This window comes from Podarcis cretensis (assembly GCF_951804945.1).
Source record: "Podarcis cretensis genome assembly, chromosome: 8".
Lineage (NCBI taxonomy): Eukaryota > Metazoa > Chordata > Lepidosauria > Squamata > Lacertidae > Podarcis > Podarcis cretensis.
The window spans coordinates 73,030,361-73,053,730 of NC_137177.1; the positions used below are offsets into that span (position 1 = coordinate 73,030,361).

At 48.1% G+C, this 23,370-nt stretch overlaps 1 protein-coding gene across 1 annotated transcript; it reads left to right on the forward strand.

Moving 5' to 3' along the window:
• The first annotated feature begins 6,463 nt into the window (after positions 1–6,463).
• On the forward strand, positions 6,464–19,929 carry TMEM52 (transmembrane protein 52). Its single transcript, XM_079987290.1, has 5 exons — positions 6,464–6,698; positions 10,938–10,981; positions 11,390–11,434; positions 17,308–17,477; positions 18,824–19,929. Exons 1-5 carry the CDS (start codon positions 6,636–6,638, stop codon positions 19,246–19,248), a joined length of 747 nt encoding a protein of 248 aa, XP_079843416.1. The 5' UTR covers positions 6,464–6,635; the 3' UTR covers positions 19,249–19,929.
• The last annotated feature ends 3,441 nt before the right edge of the window (positions 19,930–23,370 follow it).

Sequence of the window (23,370 nt, forward strand, 5' to 3'; positions counted from 1 at the left end):
TCCAGTACAACGTAACTGTAACAATTTTCTGTAACTATCCAATCACTGAACGTCACTTTCGATCCCTTATTTGCATATGTGGACCTGAAATATCTACAGTATCCCCCTGCTGGCTCAGGGTAAGAACTTCAGTACATAACAATACCTATGGCTGAGGGGTGTTTAAAGGGAGGGCTGTGGAAAGGAAAAAAGGTGTGTGTAAGAGAGAAAGTGTGTGGCCCTTTTAGGATTCTGCAGTGGGAATATAAGCATGTTCAATTTTATGTACAAAACATTAATGCCAGGTGTCATTGAATGTAGATTTTTTCAATTTCGTTGTTCTGTATGGGACAATGACAAAAAAGATTATCGTATCGTCCTCCAACTCCCATCAGCCCCAGCACCTTGGTCAACAGTCAAATAAAGATGGGAGCTGGAGTCCTATGACATCCGCAGGGCCTTGGGTTCGTTGCACCTGGCATGCGCAGAAATGACACTTTTGCAACTGGACGCGTTCCCTTTCCAGCCTGCTTCTTTGGCTTTCTAGGCTTCTCCCAGAATGGAAAGTATATTGAGACTAGAATGCAGACATGTCTCTTGTGGGTGGTCTGCAGAAGTGTCTGCTGGGTGGGCAGCTCTGTTGCCCAGTGGTTGGCATCATGGCAGCAGCTGGGGGCCCCAGGAAGCGACGTCAGGAGTGTGGCTGCAGGAGGCGAGAGTAAGAAGGAGCAAGGATGCTACATCATCTTCACTTCTCCTTGCAGCCTGAAATAGGGTTGGGTCAGAGGGGAGAGGACGCTCCTTGCTGGGCAGGGCTGGGGATCCATTTATAGATCTCTCTGTACAGTTGCCAAGTTCCTAATGCGTCATATCATCCCACTCGATCACTGAGATCATCTGCAAGAGTGTCAGTGGGAGATCCCTGAGGTTCATTTGACAATGACAACAAGGAACCAAGCCTTTAGTGTAATTGCCCTGGTCCTGTGGAACACCTTGCCACTAGATTCACCAGGCGCCTTCTGTGACAACTTTTAAATGCCTGCTCAAAGCTTTTCTATCCCTATGCAGGCAATTAAGAACACCATTCCTCAGTGGTCAATTGGTGTCTGTTTTTACCTTTTTATGGCTTTTATTGTATAGTTTTATGTTTTTATTGCTGTAAACTTAGATGTATACCTCTGTGCCATAAAAATATATTTTTTATAAATAAATTCGTGAAGAAAAATAAATTGGGCACTGCCTCAACATCCCCAGTATGCTGTCCATCAGCCCAGGGGGTTGGTCTGCCTGTCACTGCCCTCAGCAGGTGTTGGTCTCTCTGCCTTCCAATGGTCAGGTCTTGGATTTAGCTGGATACCATGCAAGCCCCATTCTATAAGGAGAACCAGAATTCAGGGGTTGTACCCAACAAAGCTCTATTGAGAGCAGACCCACTAAAATTAACGGAACCCACTTCGTCCCGTCTGTCATAGCAGCAGGTGACAGAAAGGAAGGATTGAAATGTGTGAGATGGTGGAAGAAGACAGATATGTTCTGGGGATTAATTGAGGAGGTGGGGAGAACCATGTAACCCACCTAGGAAAAAGGTGGAATACAAATGCAATAAATGTGTCTTAAAACACAACAGGTGGAAATGATGTTGCTGCATTTCAGGATGCTAATGTGTCCCCATCGCCTTGTTCACCAGCCTTTCTGCAAAGGGATGTATTGCCTTCTCTGTACATTTTACTTGCTTTTGGGTGGTGACTCAGGATAGCAACACGTAACTGGAGCACAATGTGTGTCAGCTGCTCTTTCCGCTGTCAGCTGGGATCCCCTTGGCCCTGCCTTGCCAGTTCTGTAATTGGACTGCATCGTGAGAGAAGGGCTGGGCATATCCTCCAAAAATACTCCTTTAGGCAACCAGAAGAAATGACCTCATGGGGAAAATTATGAGCAGGTCAGCTCTCAGGTCAGTATCAGTCATGCTTCTCTAATGTGAAACTAAGCATGAGTTGGGATTTTCTTTTGTCTTTTCCATATTGGGGTGTAACAGTAGTTGGAATTTTTTCTGAAGCATTCAAAACAACCCTGTAAGGTAGGCTTATTATTAGTACAGTGGTACCTCGGGTTACAGACGCTTCAGGTTACATACACTTCAGGTTACAGACTCCGCTAACCCAGAAATAGTACCTCGGGTTAAGAACTTTGCTTCAGGATGATAACAGAAATCACGCGGCGGCAGCGGGAGGCCCCATTAGCTAAAGTGGTATCTCAGGTTAAGAACAGTTTCAGGTTAAGAATGGACCTCCAGAACGAATTAAGTTCTTAACCCAAGGTACCACTGTATTAGTATTATTATACCCTGCCTTTTCCCCTGACACGGACGCAAGGTGGCTTGCAGATAAAAACAAGAACAGCTAAAAATATTCAGGGGGCAGGGAACAATAATTTTTTTAAAAAATTAAACATGTATAGTTTTAATTATATCAATATCTACATTAAAAATCTATTAAAACCATACAAATTACAATAAAAAAGCACTGCACAAGCCCTTTTATTAAAACTAGCCAGTTCCCAAAAGCCTGTTAAAACAAGAAAGTCTTTACCTGCTGGCAGAAGGACAACAATGGAGCCAGTCTGAGGAGGTGGTGGTGGGGTTTGCCAAAGTCTGGGAGCAACCACAAAGAAGGCCCTCTCCAAGCCTGCTTGTAGGGGTGGCAGGACCAAGAGAAGGGCCTCCCTGAAGATATCCAAACCCAGGCAGGTTTGCACAAGGGAATATGGATTTCAGAGAGCTTGGACCTAAGCTGCACAGGGCTGTATAGGTCATCACCGGCACTTAGAATTGTGCCTGAAAACAGACTGGCAGCCAGTGAAGCTGTTCTAGCAAGAGAGTTGTGTGCTCCCTAGAACCAGCCCCAGTCAACAATCTGGATTCGGCTCTTTGAGCCAGCTGAAGTTTCTGAGCGCTTTTTAAAGTGTGTTACAGTCATGCAAATGGGATGTAACTAAAGAATGTGTCACTATGGCCAAATCATCTCAAGGTTAAGGGTGCTGCTGGTGCACTAGCGATAAGTGTGAGTATGCACTCCCAGCCACCACAGAGACCTGAGTCCAGAAGCCCATACGAACTGCGAACCTGTGTCTTGAGGGGGAGTCTTGTTACCCCATCCAGAACAGGCTGAATCCATATTCCCAGTTCTGCAGTCCGACTGACCCAAGACACCCCAGTCTTGTCTGGGGTAGGTTTAAATTTGTTCACCCTCACCCAGTCCATTAGGATGGCGGACACTGGTTTAGAACCAAGACAGCTTGTTGGATTTAGGTGGAAAGGAGAAATAGAGCTGGGTGTCTTCAGAGGACTGGTGACACTGAACCTGAAATTCCAGGCAACCTCTCCCAGCAGTTCCATGTATATGTTAAATAAAATGGGGGGGGGCAGAACAAGACCCTGAAAGACCACATAGGCGAACGGCCAAGGTGTTGAACCCCCAGCACCACCTTTATAATAAAACACTTAGCTCAATTGGTTAGAGCATGGTGCTGAGAACGTCAAGGTTGCAGGTTCGAGCCCTGTATGGGACAGTTGCATATTCCTGCATTGCAGGGGGCTGAACTAGATGATCCTCAGGGTCCCTTCTAACTCTACAATTCCAGGGTTCTGGATTTGCCCCTCCAGGAAGGAATGGAGCCAAATCTGCTTTGATTTGCAGAGGTTGCTGGTTTGCTTTGTGACTGGGAGGGCAGAAGGCAGGGAGCCCAGATGTCAGGTTCAGATAAAAGGCAACTAATTCTAGTTTTGTCCCCATCCCCTTCCCTGCCAAGTTGTACTGTACAAGGGTAATACTGAGACTACGGAGGAGGAAGGTGACAGGCAAGGCCACCCTGTGAACTGGTTGTAAGAAGGGAGGTAGGTGGTTGAGAACAAATGGAAGATGGTGCCCTAGTTGGTAGAGCACAATTTCAGGGTTGTGGGTTCAAGTCCCATGTTGGGCAAAACATTCCTACATTGCAGGGGTGATCCTAGTGTGATCCTTCCAACTCTACAATTCTGATTCTCTGATTCTCCACTGATTTGTGGTGATCACACACACACACACACACCTTTTTCATTGCTGGATTATTAGCAATTCAACCCACAAATTATATCTGTGGGAAGGTATTTCATTTGAGGTTCTGCTGGACAATATTTTATTGATCTGCTTCCTTTCTCACCTCTGAAATCCCAGCTGCCCTCCATAGGAAACGCAGGAAGCTGCCTAACACTGAATCAGACCATTAGTCCTTCTTAACTCAGTATCATCTACACTGACCGGCAGCGGCTCTCAAGGATTTGGGGCAGAGAACTCTCCCAGCCTTACCTGCAGCTGTTGGGGGATTGAATCTGGGACCCTCTGCCATTGAGAGCGGAAGACTCGTAATCTGGTGAACTGGGTTCGCTTCCCCGCTCCTCCACATGCAGCTGCTGGGTGACCTTGGGCTAGTCACACTTCTCTGAAGTCTCTCAGCCTCACTCACCTCACAGAGTGTTTGTTGTGGGGGAGGAAGGGAAAGGAGATTGTTAGCCGCTTTTAGACTCCTTAGGGTAGTGATAAAGCGGGATATCAAATCCAAACTCTTCCTCCTCCTCCTCTTCTTCTTCTTCTTCTTCTTCTTCTTCTTCTTCTATCAAACCCAAAGCAACTCCCACTTAAGAGATCCATAGGGTGGCGCTGTGGGTTAAACCACAGAGCCTAGGACTTGCCAATCAGAAGGTCGGCGGTTCGAATCCCTGCGACGGGGTGAGCTCCCGTTGCTCGGTCCCTGCTCCTGCCAACCTAGCAGTTCGAAAGCACATCAAAGTGCAGGTAGATAAATAGGTACCGCTCCGGCGGGAAGGTAAACGGCGTTTCCGTGCACTGCTCTGGTTTATCAGAAGCACTTTAATCATGCTGGCCACATGACTCTCTGTACGGAAGCTGTACGCCGGGCTCCCTCGGCCAATAAAACAAGATGAGCTCCGCAAACCCAGAGTCGGCCACAACTGCACCTAATGGTCAGGGGTCCATTTACCTTTACCTGATTACCAGCAGGCTGTATATATATACTGGCACAACATGAAGGTGCATTTTACAGGGTGAAGTAGGCAAGGCTTTATTTGCAAATGCAAGCCACAGCAGCTGGTAAGCGAAAGCATGCATAAGGTGAGCCGATCCTTGAGTCTTATCAACCAGTGAGGCAGAAGGCTGCAGCGTTCCTCAGAATCTTAAGCAGTTTGCTGAGGAGTTCAGCCCTCTAGTGAGTTTGTGGCAGAGACGAGATTCAAGGAGAGGGCCGTACCATTTAACAGTCACTGCTTTCCCACCCCAGCCATGAATTCTGGGGAGTATAGTTTGTCAAAGGTGCTGAGCACAGTAGTTCTGTGATGGGGAACGTACAGCTCCCAGAATTATTTGGGGGAAGCCCATGGCTGCTGAAGTGGTTTAACAGCGATTTGAATGCGTGGTACGTATGCAACCTTGGAATAGGCCTCACTTAGTCGTGTCTGCTCAGTGGGTCTACACTGCATAGTACAGTGGTACCTTGGGTTAAGTACTTCGTTCCGGAGGTCCGTTCTTAACCTGAAACTGTTCTTAACCTGAAGCACCACTTTAGCTAATGGGGCCTCCTGCTGCCGCCACGCCGCCAGAGCACGATTTCTGTTCTCATCCTGAAGCAAAGTTCTTAACCTGAAGCACTATTTCTGGGTTAGCGGAGTCTGTAACCTGAAGCGTATGTAACCTGAGGTACCACTGTACTAAAGATGGGTACAACAAAGGATTAAGGAGAAATTTGATTCAGTTTGCATTAAATGCAGGCCTACCTAATCCACACTTTCTGGAACAATAGGTGAAGCAAACCACAGCCATCCTTCAAAAGCCACACACCTCTGAATTTTGCCATGTAGTTTTTCAGCCAACAGTGTGTACAAAAATGGATGGACTGGGGTAAAGCATGCATTAGAAGCCCAGTACTTAAAATAACATACCAAAGTTATTAGTGGAAAATCGTTTGTGGAGTGTGTGCATATGTTAGGATATATGTGCATATATCCCCCACCCGCAAAAATGTTGACTTATGATGACTTGAACTTCTGAATGATTTGTAAATTCCGCCATTTAAGGCTGGAGCTCCCCTCTGAAATTCCTTTGTCCTAATGCTGCAATCTTAAAATTGCTCTGCGGGTTGCGGGGGGGGGGGGATAGCGCCGGGTGGGCGGAATTAGGCTTCGTTTCCATTCAACCGGTGACTTTTCTCTCTCTCACACACACACCCCGTTGAGTCAACGCTTTGGGCCTACCTCCGCTCCCCGAGAACCTCGTGGAGGGAGAGCATCCCATGGGTGCAAAGAAATCCCCCTCCCGCTTGCAAAATCCTAATCCGTTGCAGCAACCCAGCGGGGGAACAAAGCAAGCGCGGGAAAGCCAGCAGTGGGCGGGGCCAATTGGGGAAGGGGCGGGGCCCGAGGAGAGAGATATCGCTTTGCAAAGCGGCTGCAGCCGAGGAGTGCGCGCCAAGCGCAGGAGCGACTGTCTGAGTGTCTTCCGAAGGGGGCGCGGGGCGTTTTTTTTTTCCGCGTGCGTGAAAGACAAAAGAGCCTCGGCGTCCTCGGGCGAAAAGCGGGGAACGGGCGAGGCGACTCCCCTTCGCTTTCCATGGCTGCGGCACAGCGAGCGAGCTGCTTCTCCTACAAAATCTTCCTTTTCGCTCTGCTGGAGGTGGGTGCCGCAGTGGGCTACGTTTAGTGGGTGGGTGGATCGGGGGCGGGGGGTTGCATTTCCGTTTCGGGGCTGATCGCTGGCTGGGATCGTCCGTTTATTTTTATTTTTTTTGCTTTCCTTGCTAGTATAGCTTCGCGCCGCTTGCGAACCGGCTTGTGGTTCGCCCCGCAGCCGATCGGAGTGGCTCCGTCTGCGGCTCTGGGGGAAAAAAATGCTTTTCTGTTTGAATGTCGCCCTTTCGGGGGGGGAGGCTCTCCTTCAGACCTTCTTTCTCGCACGCACAGCCCTCCCTGCCGTCCTCCATCTCTGTCGTTTTAAGCACGTTTCTTGTAGCCTGTTCACAGTATCCCTAAACGATCCGGATCTAAATTAGATGGGTGTGTGTGTGAATTTCAGTGGGTCCTACTCTCCGAGCGTAGTTGAATACAGCCCCTGAGATTTAGCTCTCCTTATCTGCTGGGGTTTGCTGAGTTTTGCCTTCTTAGATCTTAAGACCAGTGGTAACTGGTGACCATTAGGGCTTCCAAGGCAGGGAGACCAGCAGGCAGAGGCAGAGCCCTCCCCTGGACTGGTTGTTAACGAGGCAGGTGAAAGCAGACTTATCTGTCCTGATGAGGACAAAGTGAGAAAGATGTATACATTGAATCAGATCAGAATCTCGGTTCTGACAGAGCCGAGTGGTCCAGAAATCATGTTGGGAGGGCTTCAAGTTCTCTTGGTCTAAATCAAGGGTGGGGGAATCTGTGGTCCTCCCAGATGTTGGGACTACAACTCCCATCTGTCTTGTCCATGGGCAATGCTGACTGGGGCTGATGGGAGTTGTAGTTCAGTAACAGCTAGAGGGCCACCACAGCCTATGGACGGGATTTGCACGTAGACAGGTCTACGGCTGGAGCCGCACCCCCTCTTCCATATATGCACGAATCAAAAGGCATCTTCATTTGTGTTGTTCCGAGCAGTTACTGAATTGGTTTGGGTTTTGCATCATCTACCTATTTCTTTCTCTTTTTTTCTTTTGCCAGAATCCCTCTAATTTTATCAGTCTTTTGCTTTACATTTCACTTTAATAGTTAAGGCATGGTTTTCCCTTTAAAATCCTGAATTGATGAACAGGCTTCCATGTAAACAGCTTCGTATTTTTAGCTGTATACCATTGCTGAAAAGGATTCTCGGACTGGTGCAGTTGGGCAATTTTAGACTCTGGGCTTGTTAGCTGGATATGTACCCTAAAGTCCTGGCTGTAGGTGGTCCCAGCAGCAACTGACTGGTGATACAACATGATACCTGCTTCATGCCCCCTCCCAAAATAACCCTCCCTGTGCAAGATACTTGGAAGTTTTAGATTTGGGAATATTTGTTTTGCTTTAAAAGAATTTATATATGTTGCCCTTTCTGGATAATGAATGCAAAAAGAGCAGTGTTGGATCAGGCCAGTGGCCCACCTAGTGTAGCCTACTGATCTCCCACTGGCTAATCAGAAGCCCAAAATGGGTAATCTGCAGGTGGGACAGCAATGTCCCACTTGTGATTCCCAGCAACTCAAGAGCATATGCTGTCTCTGACAATGGAAGTGGAGCAGAACCATCAGGGTTAGTAGCCATTGGAGAAGCTAAGCTGGTCAAGGTCTGGTAAGTGGCCGGATCCTTGAAGTCTCTCAGCCCCACTCACCTCACAGAGTGTTTGTTGTGGGGGAGGAAGGGAAAGGAGATTGTGAGCCGCTTTGAGGCTGCTTCGGGTAGTGATAAAGCGGGATATCAAATCCAAACTTTGCTTTTAGATTCCATGGCAGAAGGAAGCCGGGATATAGATGCAATAAAATAAATCAGTTAAATATCATTGAAGGCACCTTAGTAAAATTCACTGAAAACATGTATACAGTGGTACCTCGGGTTACATACGCTTCAGGTTACAGACTCCGCTAACACAGAAATAGTACCTTGGGTTAAGAACTTTGCTTCAGGATGAGAACAGAAATCGTGCTCCTGCGGCACAGCAGCAGCAGGAAGCCCCATTAGCTAAAGTGGTGCTTCAGGTTAAGAGCAGTTTCAGGTTAAGAATGGACCTCCGGAATGAATTAAGTACTTAACCCGAGGTACCACTGTACAACTAACAACAGCAACAAACACAAGATTCTTTTTTAAAAATGCTGATACTGCAAAAAAAAAAAATTGTTCACAAGCAGCAGCATATCTGTTCAAAGTAACTTTAAGTTTCCAATATGCTGGGGGCAAGGTTTGGACAGCTGAAGAATGGCTTGCCAGGACATGTGCAATAAAATGGATCATAAGCTTACTTCTTGGTTGGGTAGCTACATTGAGTGACTTTGCAAAGTCAATCAATAACAAGGTCCAGTGTTTATGTAGCACTTTTTGTGTGTATGTATTAATTTCCTTCATAGCCCACCTTTCCTGCGAGGAGCTCAAAAGCGGCATATTTGTTTTCCCCTGCCCCTCCGTTTTATCTATGCAGCAACCCTGTGAGGTTGGTTAAGTTAAGAGACATGTCACCGGGTGAACTTCAAGGCTGCGTGGAGATTTAAACGCTGGTCTCCCAGTCCTTAGTCCAACCACCATCCTACCCTGGCTCTACACATACACACACACACACACACACACACACACACACACAGAAATTTAGGATACCAATGCGTGCATCGGATAAGACTACTCCACTAAAGCTTATGCCACAATAAATTTGCAGGCACTGCAGGGCTTTGTTTTCACTGCAACAAGCCCACAACACAGCTCCCCCTTGGAAATTGAACTCTAAATGCAGTGGCCTTGCTTGCACACAGTAGCAGGCAGCACTGTGTGCATCCCCCAGAACAAATGGAGAGGTGGTAGATGCCAGTTTTCACTGCGCTGACCTTTGTTCTTGGTATATCAACAACGGCTCAGGGGGAGGTCAGGAGAGGGGCACAGCCCCACCATGCTATCTGCTACCGCTTGCATGTCACTCTAAACCATGGTTTCCGAAACTTGGGTCTCCAGTTGTTTTTGGACTATAGCTCCCATAATCCCAGACTGCTTGTCCTGCTAGCTAGGCATGATGGGAGTTGTAGTTTTAAAACAGCTAGAGACCCAGATTTGTGAAGCCTTGCTCTAAACCATAGTTAAGCTGAAAGTGACTAGCTTGCTTCCCCCAGGCACAGTGGAGGACACTCTCCCTGTCACTAATACGCAAGTGTCTATTCGTAGCATGTTTATCATCTGTATGTGGAATAAGGAGGAGTAGTGCCTTGTCCTTTGCCTCAGTCAGCAAAACATCTTTGGCCAGCCCTAGCTTGCTTGTTCATCTGTGAAACTGTGTATGGTTTTTTGAACCAACCATGGTTACAACCAACCATGGTTTAGCTCTGCATATGAGCAAAGCTGCTGGACTTACAAGAGATGCGAAAGTTTTAACTGCCTTGCCACTTTACAGTGGTACCTCGGGTTACAGACGCTTCAGGTTACAGACTCCGCTAACCCAGAAATAATACCTCGGGTTAATACCTTCAGGATGAGAACAGAAATTGTGCTCCGGCGGTGCAGAGGCAGCAGGAGGCCCCATTAGCTAAAGTGGTGCTTCAGGTTAAGAACAGTTTCAGGTTAAGAACAGACCTCCAGAACGAATTAAGTACTTAACCCGAGGTACCACTGTATATATATTCACCTCCTTATTCATCAGCTGCAAACCTCAACCTTATGCGTTCTCATAAATCTGGGATTGCAAAATACTGGTCATTCTCTTTCATGAGCATCCCATGAGCATCTTCCTAGCTCTTTTGGATGAGAGAGTGGTGGATTAGAGGGATCTTTTGTTTGATCCAGTAAGAGTAAGGCAAGTCTTGTGAGAGTTGTATGTTGTTTAGAGCAAGCAGTGTGGAAACGCAGGCCTGGGGGGCTCGTCGTATCCCTCCATCCCACTCCCACCGGTCCCTTAGAAGTCTCCCCAGGCCACACCACTCACCAAGGCTTGCTTTGCATCCCAAGTATTTTTGCCTGGCTGGGGTATGCCTCTTGCTTGCCAGGATAGATGACAGAGAGGGGTGTGGGAACATGTGTAGAAACTTGGGTACTGTGCAGAGGCCACACTAACAATTGTTGCCTTGGAAGAATGTCCCAGATGGAATGTGGCTTTCAAGCTGAAAAAGAGTTCCCCAGCTCAGTTTCAGAGCCATAGAATTCTGTCCCTGCAGCATTTAGTTCTAGGTTTCTGTTCTAAATCCCTTCTTTCTCTTTTCCTTACTTCCAGGCCCTGCCTGCCTTTGCTGAGATTCACTGCAGTAGCCCGCAAGGGTAAGTAATAACCCGCATGAGGTGCTTTTCTTTGACGGCAATGTGTCTCCATCTGAAAGCTTTATTTAAATAAGGAAAGGCCTGGGAGAAATTTTCTAGTTTGCATCTAACCTTGGCCACACACTCAACCGGGATTTCTTTTATCTTCAGTTCCCCATCTGTGATGTGGAAAGTATAATTGCTTGGCCTGCTTTTATTTGGTGTTTTTTTGGGAGACCTGTGTCCCTCCAGCTTTAGTTAGGCTGCCGCTGGAATCATCCCATGGGAATGGCAGCCAGCAACATCTGGCAAGCCAGGGGTTCCCCGTCCTCCATTGCGTAAAAGTTAGAGAGGGATCATGTGTGTGAGCTGCATCAAAAATCCAAGGCTCGATGAGTGATGCCCCATTTCCTTGTCTTCATTTTCCAGGTGCACTCAGCAGGGAACCAGTTGGACAAGCCTGTGGTATGTCTGGTGAGTTCAGATCAGTTTTCGGCCTTGGCTTTATTTGTTTCAGGAAGTCGCTGGCAGACATTGTCTCTCCCCCTCGGCCCCCACTTTGCTCGTTCTGCACAGGCAAAAACACTCAAGGAAGGTGTTGAGCGGGGCCAATAAGGGGCGTGGCCTGGGGCAACCACAGAGGGCCAGATTGAAAGGCCTGGAGGGCCACATCCAGCAGCCCATCTCCGTCTCCTCTTTCCTCTCTCCTTTTATACTGGAGAAAGAGAGGCAGCATGTGTATTTCATTTCTGTTTACTTTGTGACCATGCCTTGTTCAGATCCTGACAATAGCTCCATTCACTGCCCTGTTTGAAGAGGAAGTTAGCAAAGCAGAAATGCAACCGGTAGATAAACAAATGACCACCTTTCCTGTTACACAGTCTGAGTGCATTATGAAACGAACAGGTTGTGATAAAGCCATTGTGTGACTAATTTGGAGCAGCTACTTAGGGATGCTAAAGGAGGGTTTGGAGATGCTGGAGCCGGGGGCAACAGTTACTGTTCTTTAAGCTTGTTGGGTGTGCAGTGGGCCAGGGATCCAATTTCAAATCCCTTCCCTTGGCTGCACTTTGGAGCCAGCCCTTTGGTTAATCAAGCCCCAGAGGTAAGGAACTGGATCTGGGCAGAAGGCCAGATCACTATCTCCCCCACCCTTTGTTGGACAGGTGGGCGGGGCTCCCAGCTGGCAGACACGTGACATCAGGTGACTTCTTTGCCCAGTTCATCTTTTGCAGAGTGCTTTGCAAGGCTGTCTTTTGAAGCGCTTTGCAAGGTGGCCCTTTGAAAAGGGGTTTTGCTGGCTGGTGTCTGATGCCTTCGAAAAAGAGGCGTTTTCTCCCTCTGGTTTGTTGTTGCCACAAGCAAATCTTAAAAGACAGGAAGGCGCTCAAGAGACCTTCTTGTAATGGGGCTGTTTTTCCAACACATACTAGCATGAGAGGTTTTTTATCCTCCTAGCCCAGCACTGGGATGAGGATGAAAAATGCTGCTTTATCTCCCCACAGCAGCACGGCCATGGGAAGAAAAAAAATGTCCTCTGGGTCAGAATGTTTTTGTCTGCATGTGTGCATTGGTCAGTACAGTTACCCCACCTGGCATGTGGCCCTTGGAGGAACTATCAAGCTTCAGTGTGGCCCTCAGGCCTAAAACTGTTAGCCGATCTTAACAAAATCACTCAGTGCTTCAGTAAAAATAATAATAATAATAAAATTTCGCCTGGCACCTAGAAAACCAACCTTGATGGTGCCAGGGGTGTTTCCCTGGGAGATTACCTGTAATGACAACAAGCAGGCACAAAACTTGGTGCTGCTGGAAGGTTAGTAGGTCATGTGGTGACCTCTGAACTTTCCTGTCCCCTGGAGGTCTTTGGAAATCTGACTAATAAGTAACGATTAGGGACAGGTGGTGACGAGCCCGTGATGGTGAGGATGTGTTACTAGGTGCCTCAGAAAAGGAAAACAAAACAGGGCAGGCTGCAATCCCACTTGACAAGAATCCTGGCATAGTTGGGAATGAAGTAATATTTCCTTCCCCCAGTTGCTCTCATGGAACATTTTTGTTTTAAAACTCCCTCACTTTCACAAGCTGACACGTGGAGCCCTTTAGCCATTGAGAACTTGGCACATGAAGGAGCCCTCTGGGCTTATGCTGTGTCAAACCAGCATCGCTCTTTGCTTGGCCTGTAATCAACTGAAACTCTCATTGCATCATCCACTCAGTGGCAAAACCAGCCCAGTGATGAGAAACAGGTATTTTCTCTCCGCCTACTTCCTGTTTCATCCCCCCCCCCCCCCCCGGAATCTCTAAAAAAGGCAAATGGGTCCACAAATAGCTAAAAACGTTCCCTGGACCATACTATCCCATAGAGTAGGGATGGCCAGTCCTATAACACCCAGAAGTGGAATTCAGCTAAGTTTTACTCAGAGGAGACCTTACAACTTTATTATATTTGTTAAGAGGGTTTTTAAAACCAAGTGGGGAGGGGGAAGCAATCAGCGCAGTTTCGACACCTCTCAAGTGGGCGCCATTGCTGGTTTCACAGCAGGGAGGGGGAGAGAGGATGGTGAGTTCTGGCACCTCCCCATGCCCCCGAATAATAGTCCTGCATATGCACACAGTGACCCATTTATTTTGTGTGTGTGTGTGTGTGTGTGTGTGTGTGTGTGTGTTTTCCATTCCCAGCCCCCATGTGCACCAGCAGAACTTGCATAAGCACCCCCCCGGCCCTGTTCTACTCTCTTCCAGGTGCAAAAGGACCTGCGCGTCTGCAATTGCACATCAATTGGACACTCTTAAAATGGTCGCTGCCTGCATATTATTATTATTATTATTATTAAAATTTGTGCACTGCCCTTCACCTGAAGATCACAGCCATTCCCAATAAAAGAGGGCAAAATGCCACCACTCTTCAGATTAAGGGCCAAAAGTTATTGATGTCTGCTAGCTACCATAGCTATGCCTTGCCTTCACCGTTCGAGGCAACAGTGCTTCTGAATAGGAATATCAGTTGCTGGAAACGACAGGAGAGGAGATAGCTCTTGTCACGCAGACGTGGGGATACAGGGCATAGCCCGTAACTGGTTGTGCTCTTTTATCTCTGGTCGGGGACAGAGGGTGGCACTAGGGAGGGAAATGTCGTCGCGCCACTCCTTGGTGTGTGGAGTGCCGCAGGGCGCAATTCTCTCCCCGATGCTTTTTAACATCTTTATGCGCCCCCTTGCCCAGATTATCCGGAGCTTTGGGCTGGGCTGTCACCAATATGCTGATGACACTCAGCTCTATCTGCTGATGGATGGCCACACCGACTCGACCCCGAACACACTCACCAGATGCTTGGATGCTGTGGCTGGATGGTTTCGTGGGAGCCGATTGAAACTAAATCCTTCGAAGACAGAGGTCCTATGGCTAGGTCGGGATGGCATGGGGATGAGGGAACAACTCCCTTCTCTTGCGGGGGCCCAATTAGTGCCATTGCCTTCCGTTAAGAGTTTGGGTGTAATCCTTGACGCCTCCCTTTCCATGGAGGCGCAGGTTACAGCAACAGCCAAGGCGACATTTTTCCACCTTCGCCGCATCAAGCAGTTGGTCCCTTACCTTTCCCGCCCTGACTTGGCCACAGTGATTCATGCGACGGTCATCTCCAGGCTTGACTACTGTAATTCGCTCTACGCGGGGCTGCCCTTGAAGCTGTCCCAGAAACTCCACCGGGTGCAGAATGCTGCAGCGAGGCTCCTCACGGGGTCTCTGCCATGGGAGCATATTCACCCAGTGCTTTTCAAGTTGCACTGGCTCCCGGTGGAGTACAGGGTCAGATTTAAGGTGCTGCTTTTGACCTTTAAAGCCCTTCACGGCCTAGGACCCTCGTACCTACGGGACCGCCTCTCCTGGTATGCCCCACGGAGAGCCTCAAGGTCCATAAATAACAACACCCTACTGGTCCCGGGCCCTAAGGAAGTTAGATTAGCTTCAACCAGAGCCAGGGCCTTTTCAACTCTGGCTCCAGCCTGGTGGAACGCTCTGCCTCATGAGACCAGGGCCCTGCAGGATCTGATTTCTTTCCGCAGGGCCTGTAAGACAGAGTTGTTCCACCTGGCCTTTGGCTTGGAGCCAATTTGATTCCCTCCCTCCCTCTCTTTTTTTTTCTTTCTTTTCCTTCTCCTCCTGCGATGAGGCTATATTTTAATGTTCCATTATTTTAATGTTGTATTTTATTTTTGTTTTTAAGTTTGTAATCATTCATCTTTTTTTATTATTGCTTGTAAGCCGCTCTGAGCCCGGCCTTGGCTGGGGAGGGCGGGGTATAAATAAATTATTATTATTATTATTATTATTATTATTATTATTATTATTATTTTGCTAAAGTCCTGCTCGCAGGTCTCCCATTGAAGTACCCAGCAGGCTCCTATTACATTAATGTCCATTCTGTGATTCCAAAAGAGGAGCCACAGCGTTGCAGTTTTAAAACCAGGGAGGAAGGGGACATGATGTAATAACAAGACAGGTCTGCTCTCTGTGAATTACAGTGGTACCTCAGATTAAGTACTTAATTTGTTCTAGAGGTCCGTTCTTAACCTGAAACTGTTCTTAACCTGAAGCACCACTTTAGCTAATGGGGTATCCTGCTGCTGCCACGCTGCCGGAGTCCGATTTCTGTTCTCATCCTGAAGCAAAGTTCTTAACCTGAAACACTATTTCTGGGTTAGCAGAGTCTGTAACCTGAAGCGTATGTAACCTGAAGCATATGTAACCTGAGGTACCACTGTATTGCAAAACAATCTTGTGATCTGATCCTTCATGGAAAATTGTTTACCAGTAGTTTTCGTCATCCAGTGACATAGTTATGAATGGCCAGCTTACGGATTTATTGCTCAATGATGCTGTGAGAACGTAAATGTTTTTCTTCTGAGAGAAGCAGGTGGGGAAAAATCGAACCGCATATTTTGAGTGCCTTTTGAAGCCTCGCTGAATGTGGAAAGAGGCCGCCTTATCTCTGCTCATCTGATTGGCATTCAGCTCTCATTTCACATACTTCCTGGGAGTAATTTGGGGTCTCGATGGCATTGGCTGGTTACTTTTCCAACTGCCTGCCCTCCTCTAATGTAGATTTGAATCCGGAAACGTTAGACTGAAACATTTTTATGTTTGCCGATTATAAACATGAAAGCAAATAAACAGTTTCATTTTTAAAAAATATATTGAGGCAGTATACAGCGCAGAAGAAGAAAAATCGGCAAAAGGCATCCATAAAAACATAATGGAAAACACTTTTTTGCTAGAAAGAGGGTGTTTGTTATTACTTACTTGTTTTAAGTATTTCTATACTACCTTTTCCTCCAAGGAGCTCGAGGTAGCATACATTGCTCTTTCCCCTCTCATTTTATCTGCACAACAACCCTGTGAGATAGGGTGGGCTGAGAGACAGTGAGTGTCCCAAGGTTACCCAGTTGGCTTCATGGCTGAGTGGAGGGATTTGAACCCTGGTCTCTCAGCTCCTAGTCTGACACTCCAACACAGTGTTTCTCAAACTTGGGCCCCCAGCTGTTGTTTATTATTACTATTATTATTATTATTATTAATTTATTTATACCCCACCCATCTGGCTGGGTTTCCCCGGCCACTCTAGACGGTTTCCAGCACTTATAAAACATAATCCCTGACCACATGTCCTGCTAGCTAAGGATTATGGAAGTTGTAACCCAACAACAGTCGGGGAGCCCAAGTTTGAGAAATACTGCTCTAACTGTTGCACCACACTGTCTCGTAGTTGTTAATACTCATTAAAGTATTTGGCGCACTAAGCATACCCTATTTCCCTAAGCAGCTTTTGGTATGCAGCAATCGGCCACAACGCCATATGCCAGTATCGGAATGATTGACCCACTTGCCATATTGTGCTGAGGGTTCATTCCCTTCTGGGCAGCCTTAGGTGGGGGGCTGCATGGCAGTGGTGGGTGGGGCCACAGGCAGACGTTGGTTGGAGCAACGCATGTAAATTTACTTTTGTGCATTAGGCTAGTTTCTACACCACACAGACATATATACCCAGTCTCTCTCCTCCATCCAGACAAGCAAGAGACATGTTCAGAGTTCAAGGACACATCCCAGACAGACAGAAACATTCAAGGAGGATGCAAAGCAGGCCACTGAGGGGGTGTGGCCTGTAGGGAGTTCCAAGGGCCAAATAGAGAGACCTGGGAGCCCTAATTCAGCCCCCAAGCCTGAGGTTCCTTGCCCCTGCTCAGTTCCCTGTGCTTTGACTGCAGCAGACGTCCTCCTTGCTAAATATCATGGGAGCCTACACTGCAGGGCCCGTTGGCTGATGTGGGGCTCTGCCTCTTTTCCTTCAGGCTCATCCTGCTCACAGTGTTTCTGCTGCTGCTGTGCGGCATAGGCGCCAGCTGTGTCCGGTTTTGCTGCCGTAAGAAGAGGCCCCCGATTCAGACTTTTCCGCCTCATGCCCACGACCTCACCATCATCCCCATGGACCACGACAGCACCGCCCACAGCACCGTCACCTGTGAGTATTTGGCAATCCCAAATTTTGGGAGCCGTGGGGGGGGGGGAGAAATCTATCCGATCTTGCAGCTGGAAAACAGTGTGGAGATGGGTTGTTTTCATCCATTCATTCAATATGTACACTTGCAGGGGAACCAAAGGTCCAAAAGCAGTCCCACCAAGCCCTATCCTTTGGCTCTCTCCCTGGGCCCCAATCCTTGCAGGCCCTACTCTGCTGAGTGTTTTTGCCTCGTTGGAATTTGACTTTGCACAGTAGGCGGGTCGCCAAACCCACCCGTCAATCTTCTGACATCATCAAGTGATGTCAGCAGAGGCGGGCAGGGTTCAATCCTGCTTGGTTCTGCTTTGCCACAGCGTTCCTTGCAGAGAACCCACTGGCAAAGCAGACCCCTTCAAGAGAGCAAGATTGACTTACTGCACCATCTGCCGATGAGCTGAGTTCGAATCTCCTTGGCTGCCACTTTGCCAGTGTGCTCCCTGCGACGAATGTTCTGGTGAAGCGGAACTCTTGCCCCATGGGTCAACTTCAGTCACCTGACATGATCAGGGCTTTGGGCAATTTGACAAATAAGTGGTCTCGCACATCAATCAGAGTTGACCTGTGTTGTGGGGAGATCAAAGCTCTGACCTGCTGGGCTGAAAAAGGATCTTCACCCCTGTTGTGAAGTATGTTTAGGTTATCTAGGCAAATAATAGTACTGCTCTATTCTGCTTTGGTCAAACCATACCTGGAGCACTGTGTCCAGTTCTGGGTTCTGGGCACCACAGTTTAAGAAGGATATCGACAAGTTGGAACGTGTGCAGAGGAGGGCAACCAAGTTGATAGATGGTCTAGAAATCAAGCCTTAAGAGGAACGGTTGCAGGAGTTGGGTCTGTTTAGCCTGGAGAAGAGAAGATTGAGAGGCGATAGGATAGCCATCTTCAGTTATCTGAAGGGTTGCCTCTTGGAAGCCAGCTTGTTTTCTGCTGTGCCGGAGCGTAAGACCCGAACCAGTGGATTCAAATTACAAGAAAGGAGATTGTGACTAAACAGTAGGAACTGTTTGATAGTGGAACAGACTCTCTTTCCTTTGAGGTTTTAAAGCAGAGATTGGATGGCCATCTGTCAGGGATTCTTCAGCTGTTACTCCTGCATTGCATGGGGTTGAACTAGATGACCCTGGAGGGGCGCTCCCTTACAACTCTACAGTTCTTTGTGCACCACCTTTGCCCTAAAAGGTATCCTAAAATACCTGAAATAAGCCCTGTGAATGGTCCAGGGACCTGCCTTCCCACCATCCCTTCTGTCGAACATTTGTTATGCTGACCTCCTAAAATGAACACTTTTCTGTGTTTTCCCTTTGCAGCATACAGCTCTCTGCAGTATCCTCAGAACCTCCCACTTCCCCTGCCCTTCAGAGAGGTGGATAGGAGTATGGCAAGCCCTCCGGCGTACAGCCTGTATGCCATTGAAATGCCGCCATCTTACGACGAGGCCATCAAGATGGCCAAGCCCTGCACTGAGACTCCAGTTGTTGTCCAGAAACTGGACAGCTGCACCTCAGAACAAACAGCCCCTGAGGAACAAAGTCAGCCACAGACGCCACCGGAAGCGTCGTCAAACGACAACCCTGAGACGTCGTCAAATGACAACCCTGAGACGTCGTCAAATGACAATCCTGAGTCGCCGTCAAACAACAACCCTGAGACATTGTCAAACAACAACCCTGAGGCAGTACAAGGAGGCCCTGGGGTTCCGGAAGCTTCCACAGAAGAGCAGCCGCAACTGTAGCCCAGCCCAGTGGGAAGAACTGTTGGGCATGAGAAACCTGACTGTGTATGTACTTGGTTAGCCTGGAGAGAGTCAGAAGAGACCTGTTACACAGAAGGAATGTCTGCTGCCGGTTGTTATAACTTTCCATTGACATTTCAAGGGTACCGAAGGGAACGGCAGGTTAAAAATACCGCTCTCTGCATGCGAGTGTGAAAAACGATGCTCTGGACTTAATATGGCTGTGGAGACGGGGTGGGGGCGGAGAAGAGCTGCTCTTGAAAGGACACCATGTGACCAGGCAAGGGGAAATGGCCGCTGGTTGGGCTTCAACAGAGGCCTGTTCCCCTTGTGGTGAGGTGAAGAAACGAGGCAAAACCGAATACAGGTTCTTGCTGCCTTCTTCTGAGAAGATTGAACTATCCAGCAAATTGCTGAAGTACTGGGTTCGTTGCTATGTAACGGCAGACGACCTTTGACTCCGATGGTTGTTTTAATGCTCCATGTTTTATCTGTAGGTAGAGGGGGGAGGGGGGTGGGAGGTTTTGATAATACTGGTCTAATCTGAAAGGCCGAAACCCCTTTCTAAGCAACTATCCCTATCCAAATCTGAAGAGATTTGTCCAGTTTTGTTCCAAAGATTCAGTTCCCTCAAAAAAAGAAATGTCTGGTTTGAAATGTAAATATATACATATACCATAATGCTAATGCGTCCTGTGCATTTGGGAATAGTGAATTGTTGGTGTGTGTGTTTTAATCAAGGGAGGGGGTTGTTTCTTAAGAAATACAGGCTGACAAATCGCCCTCTAAGGAATGCTTAGTAAACAAGTGAAGACCTGTTTGAGAGGATCCGTGACATATCTTCATATAACGAGTGGAAACACGTTTCATTAAGCCCTTTTAAGAAGGGGTAGGCCCCGGTGTTTAGTTTTTGTTCAGTTGTTATTGGTGCTAGTCTAGTCCATAGTAAATCCCTCCGCTGACTTCACTTTTTGGGAGAGGTCTTTAGAGAAAAGGCAAGTTAAAGAGGCTACACAATAGCAGTTCATAAAATTATGCAGCACATATTAAACTGTGGAACTCGCTCCCACAGGAGGCAGTGATGCCTACCAACCTGAGTGGCTTTAAAAAGGATTAGACAAATTCATGGAGAAGGTCAGCGATGGCAGGTAGCCATGTTGCCTATGCTTTGCCTCTGCTGTCAGAGGCTGTATGCCTCTGAATAACAGTCGCTGGGAATTGCAGTTGGACAGTGCTGATCCCCTCGTGCCCTGCTTCCCCCAGGCAGCCGCAGCAAGAACAGGATGCTGGACTAAATGGGCCATTGGCCTCATCCAGCTGGCTTGTCTTATGTCAGTGGTTTTCAACCTGTTTGCCGTGGCACCCTGGGGTGCCTTGAATGATGGTCAGGGGTGCCGCGGGCAACACTGGCCTCTGTCCCTCTTTCCTTCCCTCCCTCCCTCTGATGCCCACTCGCATCTCTGACTCCCAGATGCTTACACAGCTGTTTGTTGCAGCAGCCCTGGCTACAAGCTCCCCGGGTGAATGATTCTTCTGGAGCTGGAGAAGGGGGTGCTGGTTGCCAGGAGCCGAGTCGGCTCAGAGACCAGGGGTGGTGGCAGCGGCGGCTTTGAGGACTCTCAGGGAGAGGGGAGGAGGCTGAGGGAACACTCCACAAGGGTGTTCAAAAAAGGGTGAGAGGCTGCCAGCTCAGCAGGCAAGGGGTGACATAACTGGGCTCCTGAGCCCTACAGGGGTGCCGCAGAAAGAATGTACAGTGGTACCTCAGGTTAAGTACTTAATTCGTTCCGGAGGTCCGTACTTAACCTGAAACTGTTCTTAACCTGAAGCACCACTTTAGCTAATGGGGCCTCTTGCTGCCGCTGCTCCGCCACTGCACGATTTCTGTTCTCATCCTGAAGCAAAGTTCTTAACCTGAAGCACTATTTCTGGGTTAGCGGAGTCTGTAACCTGAAGCGTATGTAACCTGAAGCGTATGTAACCCGAGGTACCGCTGTAGTTGGTCAAGGGACCCGTGGACCCAAAAAGATTCTTAATATTGTGCTAGCTTCATGACATGAAAGAGAGCTCCAGGAATTTCATTAGTGAGCATTCATCCCCTCAGTATGTTTCCTGGGCTGACTGAAATTTTGTGTAATTCATTCATAGAGGGGGGTTTCCCAAACTCAGTCATTCTGTCTGTTTCCAGTAGTTCCAGTTGTGAGTACCATTGCATATTTAGCTGAAGCAGCAGCACCCATGAGTGCAAGAAGCGGGCAAGTATCTGCATCCCCGAGGAAGCTCAAAGCTTTGCAGAAGGGCAATTAAAACACCAAACACACATGCATATAAGCGGGTCTTCTCCCAAATAACCAGTGAGGAGGACTGAGCATGCTCGATGTCCATGGAAGGCTGTACTTGTTGTCATTTCCAGAGAAATCTGGCTGCTCGCCATTTGAAACAAAATGCTGGACTAGGTTTGTTTTACATTTAGCTTGTAAAGGTAAAGGGACCCCTGACCATTAGGTCCAGTTGTGACCGACTCTGGGGTTGCGGCGCTCATCTTGCTTTATTGGCCGAGGGAACCGGCGTACAGCTTCCGGGTCATGTGGCCAGCATAACTAAGCTGCTTCTGGTGAACCAGAGCAGTGCACGGAAACGCCATTTACCTCCCCACCGGAGCGGTACCTATTTATCTACTTACACTTTGACGTGGTTTCGAACTGCTAGGTTGGCAGGAGCAGGGACTGAGTAACGGGAGCTCACCCTGTCGCGGGGATTCGAAGTGCTGACCTTCTGATCGGCAAGTCCTAGGCTCTGTGGTTTAACCCACAGCGCCACCCGCGTCCCACATTTAGCATGTAATGCTGTCCTAAAAACATAACTGCAGGGTAGTTTAGATGGTGCTATGGGCTCTTCCAGGAAGGTGGTTCTTGGGTTTACTTTTTTACGCAGACTCTTCATTGGCTTGCTATGCCTGTTCTAGCACGACACCATAAGAACCTCCCCAATGAAATAAACTGGGGCATGTGCACACCCTTGTACGTCCAGGTTCTAGGTAGTGCTGGCTGGTGCCCCTGGAGACTGGTAGGGCGGAAGGGAAGGAGACCACCAACAGTGACATTGGTGGGGCAGTGCCCTGTACCCCCTAATGGACCGGCTTCATTGGTTGGAGGATCCTATGCCCAACAGTGCCTGGGCCCAGGGTGTAGTGCCCCCACCCTCGCATTTCTCCCAAGCTCTCTCTGGCAGCCCATGGGTATTTTAGCCATCAAATTGAAATGCTGTTCTAAGAATAACATCAGTAACCTTTCAGAGATCTTGAGCCTTTCCTCCTATTCGAATCTTTCATTGTCCCTGGAGAGCTCTGGTTTCAAACCGGGGCCGCCGCTGGTACCTGATACTTTTCCTCCTTCGGAGGAGAGAAGGAGGGTTTCCACTACCGTCAGCACATTGGGCAGGCTTTCGCAAAAATAACACCTCCTGGTATTTTCCAGCACTTGGGAAGTGCTGAAATTGCAACCATCTACCCGAGGGAGGCTGTTTCTCTTTTCAGCTCCCGCAGACCGAAATGGATTTGCATTTCCCTCAGCAGGTGTGACCAAAAATGACTTGGCTGTCGTGCATGTGCGTATATCAACCTGCAAAGGAGAATCCAGTGTGTAAAAAAAGATAATCTTTAAAGGCATCTTTCTGTTCTGATGTTCAAGGTGTTCGTCATTCCTTATGGTGCCACTGTGCCACCGCCCATGCCCTAGAGGAGGATGTCTTGGTATGCTTGAGGAATTCTTGAGATTTGCAGAAGTACAAATCAACATTTTTTGTGGGAGGTTCCCTAAAGAGGGGCACCCCTGCTAAACGAAAACAAAAAACCAGGTCAACAAGGTTTGATCATACTCAATTGGCCTAGAATGCTGACTGACTTGGAAACGGGCAAGTAAATGGATTGGAAATGACAAATGGAGTATTGTGAGACGGCATTGCTAGTTAGTTGGAACAGAACAAGAGCGCCTGACTGCAACGTTTTCTTACAGCCCCCCCCCCCTTTCTGGTATTTCAGAGAGCCTGAAGTCCAAACTGCAGAGGAGATCCATGATTGCATCTCTTTTCATCTCATGTTTTTACACAGAAGCAGCTGCCAGT

Bases quoted from the DNA above. Each gene is read 5' to 3' on its own strand.
- TMEM52 (XM_079987290.1), top strand. From the start codon at position 6,636: ATGGCTGCGGCACAGCGAGCGAGCTGCTTCTCCTACAAAATCTTCCTT. The intron at 6,699-10,937 runs GTGGGTGCCGCA...CCTTACTTCCAG, and splicing joins TCCTTTTCGCTCTGCTGGAG to GCCCTGCCTGCCTTTGCTGA. The intron at 10,982-11,389 runs GTAAGTAATAAC...TTCATTTTCCAG, and splicing joins CACTGCAGTAGCCCGCAAGG to GTGCACTCAGCAGGGAACCA.